Source organism: Amblyraja radiata, chromosome 24 (assembly GCF_010909765.2).
Source record: "Amblyraja radiata isolate CabotCenter1 chromosome 24, sAmbRad1.1.pri, whole genome shotgun sequence".
NCBI classification, from domain to species: Eukaryota; Metazoa; Chordata; class Chondrichthyes; order Rajiformes; family Rajidae; genus Amblyraja; species Amblyraja radiata.
Genome location: NC_045979.1, coordinates 14,212,155 through 14,224,786, shown reverse-complemented (window position 1 = coordinate 14,224,786; position 12,632 = coordinate 14,212,155). Strand labels below are relative to the sequence as shown.

The 12,632-nt window shown below is 43.0% G+C and overlaps 1 protein-coding gene across 10 annotated transcripts in view; it reads left to right on the top strand.

The window, feature by feature from the left end:
- nav1 (neuron navigator 1) overlaps positions 1–12,632 on the top strand; it is a 513,650-nt gene that overhangs the window by 212,637 nt on the left and 288,381 nt on the right. The window contains exon 1 of one of the 10 annotated variants that reach the window (XM_033042460.1): positions 4,727–5,951. The exons of 8 other annotated variants lie outside the window; for them this stretch is intronic. In XM_033042460.1, the coding sequence (XP_032898351.1) occupies positions 5,258–5,951 (694 nt within the window). In that variant the 5' untranslated portion in view covers positions 4,727–5,257. Of the gene's footprint in view, positions 1–4,726; positions 5,952–12,632 lie in introns of those variants that run through there. One more of the 10 variants, XM_033042462.1, reaches the window with a different exon arrangement.

Here is a 12,632-nt window from a genome sequence, read left to right as displayed (position 1 = left end):
TTCCCAAAACGGTTCTTTTATCCAAATCAACAGAAGATTAGTGAGAAGTAATTAAATATGGAAAGTAGGATGAAAAAGACCAGGATAACCTAACTGCCCATTTCCTGTGGGCGATTGAGGTATCTGGTGAGGATCTGGCTGTAGTTTAAAAGGGATCATCAAGGGGGGGAAAAAGGGCACACAACACAGCGAATGATGAAGAGAGAAAACAGATGACTCAATTGAGAATATCACAGACAGGATGCCTTGTGAGTCGGCCTTATTATTCATATTAAGGAAAAATGTCTGCATTTGATGCAGACTGTGCTTCATATCCATAGATCACATTTGTGGTTGAAAACCAATAGCTTTTCATATTTCCCAGTCATTGTGGAGGGCAGACAATGAGCAAATTTGGCTTTCTTTTTCTACATCACATTACAGAGGAAGGCACATTCAGGAAATTAGGTTGACGTTAATACTGTTTCAAAGGGGAGACAACTCGAGAAAGGTTTAGGATGAGGCCTGACTCAAAGAAACCCCACAATTAAATTAGATGGTGATTAATTAAAGGAAGCCTGTTTTTGCATGAGGGATATTAAGAATATTGTAACAAATATATTCCTTATTTTTCGAGTTCGAGTTTGCTTTTATTGTCACTTAACCAATTGAGGCAGCAAAATCCAACTTCAGAAATCTCAGAAAATATACTTAATATCTGAAATGTTTGAATCCCAGAATTGTTTCAGCACTTTATATTAGCCCTGGAATATATGTAACACGACGCACAATTTAGCTGTAACTTAATTTGTAACAAGCTCCCATGTACTTTCAATCTGGTCATTTTTATTGTGATCTGCATAATGTTGTTGTGTCAGCTGTTCTGGATTTGGTTTGCTATGCATGATTTTTATACACAGGATGCAGTTAAAACAAAGCATCAGAGAAAAGAGGCTGATATCTAGCTTACGATGGTATCTGTACATCATAAAAAAGTGTTTTAATGGAACATTAAAAATCATTTAGGCTAAATATATTTTAATCTCTAGCATTTGACAGGATTAAGTTGGGTGGAGGGTTAAAATAACAACAAACTATTGTGCATCTTGGCCATCAACTTTCCAATTACTGGATTTTGGATAATGGAAGAGAATCTCACTACAAACACCTGTGGACCTCATGTCACAGAGTGATACAGCGTGGAAACTTGCCCACATTTGCCCAATTTGCCCACACCGGCCAACATGTCCCAGCTACACTAATCCCACCTGCCTGCATTTGGCCCATATTCCCTCCAAACCTGTCCTATCCATGTATCTGTCTAATTGTTTCTTAAACATTGGGATGATCTCTGCCTTAACTACCTCCTCTGGCAGCTTCTTCCATACACCCACCACTCTTTGTATGTAAAAGGTACCGCTCAAATTCCTATTAAATCTTTTCCTTTTCACCATAAACATCTGTCCTCTGGTCCTTGATTACGGATATTTTTCCCCAAACTCCTCTCTTTTCATACTACAAGATTGCTGATGACTTGTTACAAAGTGCAGTTGACACAGGCCTGACATATATCACCATGGTAGGAAGGAGCTGTTAAAGTAGCATTGCACACATCACTACATCAATGTTGTGGAAAGCATTGTCAGGTTTCCCTATGTAATGTAGTGCTGGGTTTGATTCAGCATGCACTATAGTTTGGTCTTTTGCAAATTTACACGCCGTTTAAGGTAGATAGAAAACAACTAAAATTAAAAAAAACACTCTTCCAGGCACTGGGGAATGTTGCTGCATAATGAATTGCAATAATCTTACTGATCTGTATGCAAAAAAAAAATGTTACCTTGGTACATGTGAGCACAAAGAAACCTTATCTCAATGTCAGCAAGGCAAAGGAGATAGTGATCGACTTCAAGAAGTAATCCGGTATGCATTGATTGAGTCGAAGTAGAGATGGTTAAAAGCTTTAGGTTCCAAGGACTAAAACTCGCCAGCAACTTGTCGTAGAGCACCCATGTTGTCGTAAAGCAATGGCCAAGAAAGCACACCAACGCCTCTACTGTATTAGAAGGCTTAGGAAGTTCAGCATGTACCCAACAACTCTTTCCAACTTGTAAAGATGCGTCGTAGAAAGCGATCCTGTACTACTCTCTACCACACTGGGGACCCTCGGACTCCCTCTTGCACTGAACATGATTCCCTTTTTTATGTATCTGTACACTGTGAATGGCTCGATTATAATCATGTATAGTCTTTCCGATGACTGGTTAGCAGGCAACAAAAACTTTTTGAAAAAACTTATCATTGTATCATATGTGACAATAAATTAAACTAAACTAAACTGAACCATTGGACTTTGGAGAAGTCTGTAATGCAGGCAAAGGGCCAAACCTTCTGCAGGTTGAAATAAAGCAACCTAAAGCCTCTTCCCATGAATATGCAATTGGGTGATTTTCCTGAAGAGGCATTGAAACTCTTCTATAGACGGATGAGATATTTTACAGATTAATAGTTGCAGCATGAAGCATCCCTCAGACCAAGAAGCTGAGTCTCTCAACATAAATTCCACGGGCAAAGCTGTCAATTGTTAGTCTACGCTGGAGGATACAGATTTCTGTGATGATAAAGATGACTACTGTGGTGATAAAGATTAGTAAAAGGCAGCTGTTTGAGTGAACAAGAACAAGCAATATTCAGCCCACCAAGGTTGAAAATCTCACTGGAGCTGAATCTTGGGAATTTTCGCTACTGTTGATTTCCCACAGGGGTATTTTTGGATGAAAGAAAGACTAGTGGAATAGAGATTTGGTTTTGCAAAATTTGAAATTGAATTTTCCAATGGTACTAAGGCACAGAAATGTCCACAAAATTGTTCCTCTCTTAGTTAAGCCGATCCTTAACAACACCATGTTTTTTGTTGTTCAAAGACATTTTTGGGTCCTTCCATTCAAAACCAGGTGGGATATGGATCATGAATGGTGAGATTATGAAAGAATGGGATGCAGGAATGGGGAATCCAGAGAGAAATGGGACGTGGGAAGGAACTGGCCTTGAATTAGCAGTTATAGGCATTGAGTTTAATGTAGTTTAGTGTAGAGATACAGTTTGGAAACAAGCCCCTTGACCCTCCGAGTCTGCGCCGATCAACAATCACCTGTACGCTAGTTCTATCCTACACGCAGGGGACAACTTTGCAGAAGCCAGTGAACGTACAAACCTGCACGTCCTTTGGGTGTGGGAGGAAACAGGAGCCCCCAGAGAAAACCCTCACGTGGTCACGGGGAGAACATACAAACTCCGTACATACAGCACCATTAGTCAGGGTTGAACCCGTATCTCTGGCGCTGTACGGCAGCAACTCTACCGCTGGGTCATTGTGCCAAGGTCTTTGAAGACCTTCAGGCTCACTATGGTCTTCGTTGGGGGGGGGGGGGGGTAATCAGTGGGTCAGTCAGCCATTTTGGCCATGTGCCTGACCATCCCATTCCTCTCAACACTACCCCACTACTCTGTATGGAAGAAACATTATAGTGGCGAAACGCTAGCCACCAAATCTTGCAAAATCAGTAGTACCAGAGGGATGGGTGTGTGGGATTTAATACCTGTGCCATCATGTCAATGCAGGGGTCCAACTAAACATGACCCTTTTAACATGATCCAGCAGGCTTTATCACACCGGTTAAGGCTGGTTTCAGCTTGAGTGGTTCACACCATTTGAGGGAATATGCAGAAGCATTATCTGCATGCAGATATAATATCGATAAAATTAATTCATATTGTGCAAAAAAATATGAAGCTTCTCAAAAGAATTTCTACTTTACGGATTTCTGTAATTATTTCAGTTTCAACCCTCCGTTATAAGTACCTTTTGATTATTTTTTTTGTCCTCCATTGCTGGCAACTCACTGTTTAAAATTGAACACCAGATTTGTTCTGAATGGTTATTGTTGTTAGTTTTCAATATTGTCACACGGCAATCTCTGCGGCGGAGGCGTCCGTGATTTGATGCATTACACGGAGTAAATGGATGCAAATGAAAGTTGAGAGCTGGGGGAAAATGATTCAAATGTGTTCTGAGAGGCTTTCCCATTTCCTGTTGGAAGACAGGAATTAAAATGTTCACTCTTATTCCACATACAGGGCTATTGTTTTCTTTACTAGCTCCCTAATTATGTTACTAAGCGTCAGTGATCTGTTTGATTTATGTGACTTATCTTCTGAGACAATGAAATGGTTACACCTCTATTTGTAACGGGGCAGATTGAATTTAAATGTCTAAAATATCATGTCGGAAAATTGTGTCAGGAGATTTTTTTTTTTCCCCATTCGTGAATATCCGACAATCCGCCGCTTGCATTTTAAATTATTTTAATGGCACGCTTAAAGAAAAAATGAGCATAGGTCCCTGTTCACCCTTTTGCAGGTATGGTGTGGTACCTTCCATCCTCAGATGCACTTTCTAAAAAATTAATAACTGTGCGGCAGCATCACTGAGGGTTATTGCTAATGGAACAAGATGCACTGGCAGCAGATGAGATGATGAAGCAAGCCGCTTCTGCATTTCTGCCTGGACATGGGTGTTTGGTCTTTATTTAGTTTAATGTTCTGTTTTAATGCTCTGGTTGGGATTTTCATGGAGATTTCTGCTGCCATGGTAGCAGGGAGCAGCCACTGCAGTGAAGGAAGCTGGGATACACTCGGGGATGTGGGCTGCATGTTGAGTTTAGTCCAGCCCATTCCCCTGCTGTCTCTCTCTCTCTCTCTCACACACACACACATGCGCTCGCTATTTCCTGCTTCAGCTAATTGAGCTGATTTAAAGCCGGAGTGGAGGCTGTGATCGCGGTAGCTGTTTGAAATGAAGCCCCTGTTTTGAGTTGGGGGGAGAGAAAGGGAAAGCAATTCCACCGAGGGGAAAATTGAACGAGAAAGAAGCCGCTGTCTGATTTTCCCCCGTTTGCTGCGGATGATGGAATAGCCTTTTCTTTCCTCGCACGGAGCATCTTGGAAGGAGGGGAGGGCGTTTGGTGATGACATTCCTCTGGTGATCGATTTGCCGGCGGCGGGACTGGAGCATCTGATGCAGCGACGAGCTGCTGGGCTGAAGGAGCCGGGGAAGGAGCCGCTGTTTGGGAGAGTGTGTGTGTGTGTGTGTGCATTGAGCAGCATTGAGGAGGAAGAGCCAGGAGCCCCTCCTGTCACCGCGCCGCTCGGCTGCACTGCAGGCGAATGACTGGCTGCTTCCTAGCGGGCGAGGCGAGGCGAGGCGAGCACACACACCATGCTCGGTGCCAATGTCAAGCGCTGCGAGGCTGAGGTGTGCGAGGAGGTTCAGGAAGACGTGAAGACCTACAGCAAGCGGCACCCAGACGCCAAGGGAGCGCAACACGCCAAGAAGGCGAAAAGCCCGACGATGCAGAGAACCGCCGAGCTGAAGGTGTTCAAAGGTGGGACTAACCTGAGGAAGCAGAAATCGCTCACCAACCTCTCCTTCCTGACGGATGCGGAGAAAAAGATGCAGCTGTACGAGCCCAGGTGGTGCGACGACATGTCGAGGCCGGCTCAGACACTGGGCAAGGCTGGGGGGCTGAGGGCGAAGGAGGCGCCGATGTCCAAGACCCTGTCCCGGTCCGAGCACTCGCTGCTCCAGTGCAAAATCGCGCCCAGTGTGATCAAACCCCTCGCCGCCACCTCTGCCATCCGCGGCATCCCCACCAGGATCCCCAGGGGTCCCTGGGCTGAAGTGAAGCCGCTCAACAAGCCCACGGACACCACCAGCACCAGCAGCAGCACAGGGGATGGCACCAAGTCCGACGATGACATTCTGTCCAGCAAAGCAAAGAATATCAAAAAGCAGACGGCAGCGACGAGTAAGGCCCAGCAACCAGAGGAAAAAGCTTATTTAAAGGTGGACCCCGAGCTGGTTGTCACGGTGCTGGGTGACCTGGAACAGCTGTTATTTAGCCAAATGTTGGGTAAGTTTTATGCTTTATTGTGTTCATTAAATAGAAACTCATTCGGTTTCTTTACATCCAGTTTATTTGTTGCAGTTCACACCCACAGTTGTCACTTTTACCCCGGCATACATACTGAAAAAGGCACCCTTTTAATGGTCTGTCATTAGAATTAATGCAAAGAAGGATGTTTATAATTGGGCCATTGTTGTATTAATAGCATTCCTTGACTCACTTAAAATTGTCATCTTTAATTACTGATGCAGTGCAGTGATGCCTTGGTCGGTGAGTTGCTGCATTTGCAGCCTCATAACGCATTTTAATTGTGCCTTAACCGTCTGTGTACCATCTGCACACCATGGAGTGGCTGGTGACTAAACATGCACTGTCCATTGGAAGGATTTTAAAATGTTCTTTTACACTTGACAATCCAGACTTTTTTTGTAACCATAGGAAGAAATTCTATTGAAAAATGAGAATTAAATATTAATATGGGTACAGATATCTGTTCTGTCACATTTGTTGTCCGAACTGCTTTAAAAATAACTGATGGATAATATTTTGTGTGGTAACATTCTTATTTAAATAAAACAAAGACATAACGTGCAGCAGTAACTCAGCAGGGCAGGCAGTATCTCTGGAGAACATGGATAGGTGACATTTCAGGTCAGGGCCCTTCTTCAGACTGATAGTGGTGGGAGGAGGGGGTGGGGGGGAACGACGACACACACACACAAAACCTGGCACTAAGACCTGCCCCAGCCTCTATTCCAGCTCCCACCCCCCCTGCCCACAATCACAATTAGTCTGAAGAAGGGTCCCGACTCGAATTTGTCAGCTATCCATGTTTTCCACAGAAACTTGGGAAGGAACTGCACATGCTGGTTGACATCAAATGCTGGAGTAACTCAGCAGGTCAGGCAGCATCTCTGGTGAAAAGGAATAGGTGACTTATCGGGTTGAGATCCTGAAGAAAGGTCTCGATCCGAAACGTCACCTATTTACTTTCTCCAGAGATGCTGCCAGACTCGCTGAGTTACTGCAGCGTTTCGTGTCTTTCTCCAGAGATGCTGCCTGACTTGAAGAAGGTTCTCGACCCGAAACTTCGCTCCATAGATGCTGCCTCACCCGCTGAGTTTCTCCAGCATTTTTGTCTACCTTCGATTTTTCCAGCATCAGCAGTTCTTTCTTATACTGAGTTACTCCAGCACTTTGTGTCTTTTTTTGTAAACCAGCATCAGCACTTCCTTATTTCTACTTTCTTTTCGTTATGTAAATAGTTCCGTTATTGCTAATTATTGATACATTGTCACGCATTAAGTTGATTCTGTTCAACTGTAATACATCCTTTTGATTCAATCATGTTATGCTTTACATCTTAACAATCTTCATGAAAATAAAGTTGTATGTCCCATAGTTGATAATGTGCTTCTGCTGTAAATGGATGATTTTCCACTTGCAAGAGAGCAGGTCAGTCCCACTGATATTAGCATTCACGTTGACTGAAAAAAAACAATTATTAAGAACAGAAATTTCTTTTTACACCTTTTCATTATTTTAATCACATGGAACAACTTAACATAATTCTCTGGAATTATCTGAGTCAGATGGTGGTGGAGACTGGTTCTCTGGATACTTTCAAGAGAGAGCCCCATAGGGCTCTTAAGGATAGCGGAGCCAGGGGATTCAAGATTCAAGAGAGTTTATTGTCATTTTGTCCCAGATAGGACAATGAAATTCTTGCTTTGCTTCAGCACAACAGAATATAGTAGGCATAAATAAATACAGAACAGAACTAATCAGTGTGACCATATACCAATGAATATATATATACACACATAAATAAACAGATAAAGTGCAATGGGCTATTAATGATCAGAGTTTTGTTTGAGTTGCGTTTAATAGCCTGATGGCTGTGGGGAAGAGCTATTCCTGAACCTGGATGTTGCAGATTTCAGGCTCCTGTACCCTCTACCTGAAGGCAGCGGGGAGATGAGTGAGTGGCCAGGATGGTGTGGGTCCTTGATGATGCTGGCAGCCTTTTTGAGGCAGCGACTGCGATAGATCCCCTCGATGGTAGGGAGGTCAGAGCCGATGATGGACTGGGCAGTGCTTACAACTTTTTACAGTCTTTTCCACTCTTGGGCGCTCAAGTTGCTGAACTAAGCCACGATGCAACCGGTCAGCATGCTCTCTACTGTACACCTGTAGAAGTTCGAGAGAGTCCTCCTTGACAAACCGACTCTCCGTAATCTTCTCAGGAAGTAGAGGCGCTGATGTGCTTTCTTTATAATTGCATCCGTGTTCTCGGACCAGGAGAGATCTTCGGAAATATGAACGCCCAGGGATTTGAAGCTCTTGACCCTCTCCACCATCGACCCATTGATATAAACGGGACTATGGGTCCCCATCCTACCCCTTCCAAAGTCCACAAGCAGTTCCTTGGTTTTGCTGGTGTTGAGAGCCAGGTTATTGTGCTGGCACCATTTGGTCAAACGGTCAATCTCACTTCTATACTCTGACTCATCTTCATCAATGATATGTCCCACAACAGTGGTGTCATCAGCGAACTTGATGATGGAGTTCGCACTATGTCCGGCAACGCAGCCATGGGGAGAATGCAGGAACGGGGTACTGATTGTGGATGATCAGCCATGATCACATTGAATGGCGGTGCTGGCTCGAAGGGCCGAATGGCCGACTCCTGCACCTATTGTCTATTGTCTATAACAACATAAAACTGAGCACAAAACCAATAAATAGACATTTAAATTGTTTATCAACAAATAATTTAATTTCCTTAAATTAAATGATTTTTGCATTATTTTAATGTGAACATGTTATGTAGTATTTAAAAGTCAACATACAGCACAGTTGGGATGTTGAATTCATATTTTCGAATTGAAAATTGATTATGTTCTAAATTGACAATTATCATGTTTGATGAGTAGAACTATTTTTTCCATATAAAAATCCAACCATTATTGCACTCATGTAATAGTCAGATTGAGGTGGTAAATGAACACAGGTTTAGAAATTAATGTATATCTCCCTATAATATTTTGAATAACATTGTTTGCATAAAAATGATCAGGAATGACAGAGGATCTATGTTTTGCTGTGTCCATTTGCAAACAACAGATTGAGACTTAAATCAGAAGCATTTACTTACCTCTTTATGAAGCCGTTGTCATTTACTTTGCAAATTGGTTCTGTGTAACTACAGGTGAATTATATGAATCTAATGTGATGCTTTTTTTATGAATAAAAGAGGGCATGTTTGTTTAACGGCCAAGATTTACTCTTTAGTATCGATTTATGAGTTTGACAAGGGACCTCAAGGTTTTGATGCTTAGTTCAATACATGACACTGTAATTTCCATTTCTGCGGCATTAACTTAGTTGTCATAGGCATGGGTGAAATTGGACCTCCCACTAAAAGAATTGTAATCATTTGAGGGATAATGGAGTGCTATTGCAGCATGACCACTGTTCAAAATACTGCAGTGTTTTACATCCCACTAAACTGGACATTGTATTATTCATACATTACTCAGGGTTCAGCACAATAACCATTAAATAGTTTGATATGCTGGATACAATTGAAATAGAAATTATGCTTAAAAGAAGAACTTTGTTCTTTAATGAGTTCTGGAAAGCAAACCATAATTTTGATGTATGAACATTGACACAGTCCCATAATTCCGAAGCTTCTAAATTATATATTTTGTTGATCATCTTCGCTATCTAAAATACCACCCGCTTTAATGTTATCTGCAAACTTACCAATCATGCCTTGAAAAAGGGAATGTTTCCATGATTCAAAATCTAATACTTTTACCCAGTGTTGGGGAGTCAAGAACCGGAGGACATAGGGTTAAATTGAGGGAGAAAAGATTTTCAGGGAACCTGAGGGGAACGAGTTGCTGGAGGGGATAGTTGAGGAAGATACTGCTACAACATTTAAAAAACATTTGGACAGGTACAAAGATAGGATAGGTTTAGAGGAATATGGGCCAAATGCAGGCAGATGGGACTAGTGTAGATGGATCATAGAAACATAGAAAATAAGTGCAGGGGTAGATCATTTGGACTTTCGAGTCAGCACCACCATTCAATATGATCATGGCTGATCATCCAAAATCAGTACTCGGTTCCTGCTTTCTCTCCATATCCCTTGATTCCATTAGCCCTAAAAGCTATATCTAACTCTCTCTTGAATACATCCAGTGAATTGGCCACCACTGCCTTCCATGGCAGAGAATTCCACAGATTCACAACTCTCTGAGAGAAAAAGTTTTTCCTCATCTCAGTCCTAAACGGCCTCCCCTTATTCTTAATCTGAGGTTTCTGGACTCCCACAACATTGGGAACATTTTTCCTGCATCTAGCCTGTCCAATCCCTTCTGAATGTTATATGTTTCTACAAGATCTCCTCACATCCTTCTGAATTTCTGTGAATATAAGCCCAGTCGATCCACTCTTTCATCATATGTCAGTCCCGCCATCCCGGGAATTAACCTGGTGAACCTACGCTACACTCCCCCATTAGCAAGGATGTCCTTCCTCAAATTAGGAGACCAAAACAGCACACAATACTCCAGTTGTGGTCTCACCAGGGCCCTGTACTACTGCAGTAGGGTCTCATTGCTCCTATACTCAAATCCTCTTGCCGTGAAAGCCAACATGCCATTTGCTTTCGTCACTGCCTGCTGTACCTGCCTGCCTACTTTCTTGTTGGTCGGCATGCGCAAATTGGGCCGAAGGGCCTGTTTCCACGCTGTATGACCCTATGACTATTAGTTGAATTGTCTTCTCGCTATGATGGTTACCCACACAACTGCCAAAGTGATTGAATAGTTATTGTGTAAAAAATTCTAAGAGCTAATTTTAATTAAAACACTGTACACATCATGCACGCAACTTAAACATCATTGAAAACAATATGTAAAATTTTACATATTGATTCCATATTTATAAAAAATGAAATATACGTGCAATGTCATATTAGCCAGATAGATCTGAAGGAGGGTCTCGACCCGAAACGTCACCCATTCCTTCTGCCCAGAGATGCTGCCTGTCTCACTGAGTTACTCCAGTATTTTGTGTTTATTATAGATGTGGCGTAAAATAGCTTGCACCACACATCCCTTGTAGACTCTGTCCCTCTCATCTTAAAGCAATGCCCTTGAGTCCTTTTACATTTCCACCCTGGTGAATTAGATTTTGATTGTCTATAATAGACACACAATGCTGGAGTAACTCAATGGGACAGGCAGCATCTCTGAAGAGAAAGAATGGGTGACGTTTCGGGTCGAGACCCTTCTTCAGACCGATGTCAGGGGAGAGGATACATAGATAAGGAAGTGTAAGATGTGAAAATAGGACAAAGGGTTTGGAGATCAATGAAAATGTAGAATAAAGCATTGTTATCTGGGAGACGATAACAACAAAGCAAACGGAGATAAAATGTAGTCGGAGACAGTCAGATTGGTCGGAGAACTGGGAAGGGGGGGGGGGGTGGGGGAATGGAGAGAGGGGGAAAGCAAGGGTTACTTGAAGTTAGAGAAGTCAATGTTCATACCACTGGGGTGTAGACTGCTCAAGCAAAATATGAGGTGCTGTTCCTTCAATTGGCGCAGAGCCTCACTCTGACAATGGAGGAGGCCCAGGACAGAAAGGGCAGTGTGGGAATGGGAAGGGGGGTTAAGTGTTTAGCAACTGGGAGATCAGGTTGGTTTAGGCGGACGGAGCGGAGTTGTTCAGCGAAACAGTCGCCGAGCCTTTGCTTGGCCCACACCTGGAACAGCAGATACAGTAGATGAGGTTGGAGGAGGTGAACCTGCCTCACCTGAAAAGACTGTCGGGTCCTTGGACAGAGTTGAGGGGGGAGGTATAGGGATTGTCTATCCTATCTATACCTCTCATAATTTATTATATTATTACAGGCCTCCTCTCAATCTCTGGTGCGCCATTAAAAAACAACCCAAGTCTGTCTGATCTCTCCTTATAGCTCATAACATCTAATCCAGGTAGCATTCTGATAAACCTCATGCATCCAGTCCAACGCCTCTACATCTTACCTGTGAAGGGGGGAGGTGGGGGGGGGGGGGCTGGAACTCCACACATTGTTCCAACTACGGCCAAACTAGTCGAAGCAAGCTGCAACATGACTTCCCACCTCATATACTCCACCCAATAAAGACAAGTACGCCATACGCTATCTGTACCACTCTATCAACTTTAGTTACCACTTACAGGAGACTATGCACTTGAAGCCCAAGATCCATCTGTACATCAATGCTGCTTGGGGTCTTGCCATTAACTGTATACTTTCCCCTTACATTCGACCTCACAAACTACAACACCTCACACTTACTTAGATTAAATTCCATCTGCCATTTCTCCACCATTTTTCCTAGCTGATCGACATCCCACTGCATACTGTGACAATCTTCCACAACTCCAGCAATGTTGATGCTGTCTGCAAATTTACTGAGGATCCCTGTGGAACTCCACTGGTCAGAGACATCTAGCCAGAATAATAGCCTTCTACCATAGCTCTCTGTCATGACAAAGCTAGTTCTGAATCCAAATGACAATTTCACCGTGGTTCCCATGCATCTTAATCTTCTAGATCTGCCTACCATGAGGGACATTATCAAATTGACCAACTAAAATCCACGTGGACAACATCCACTG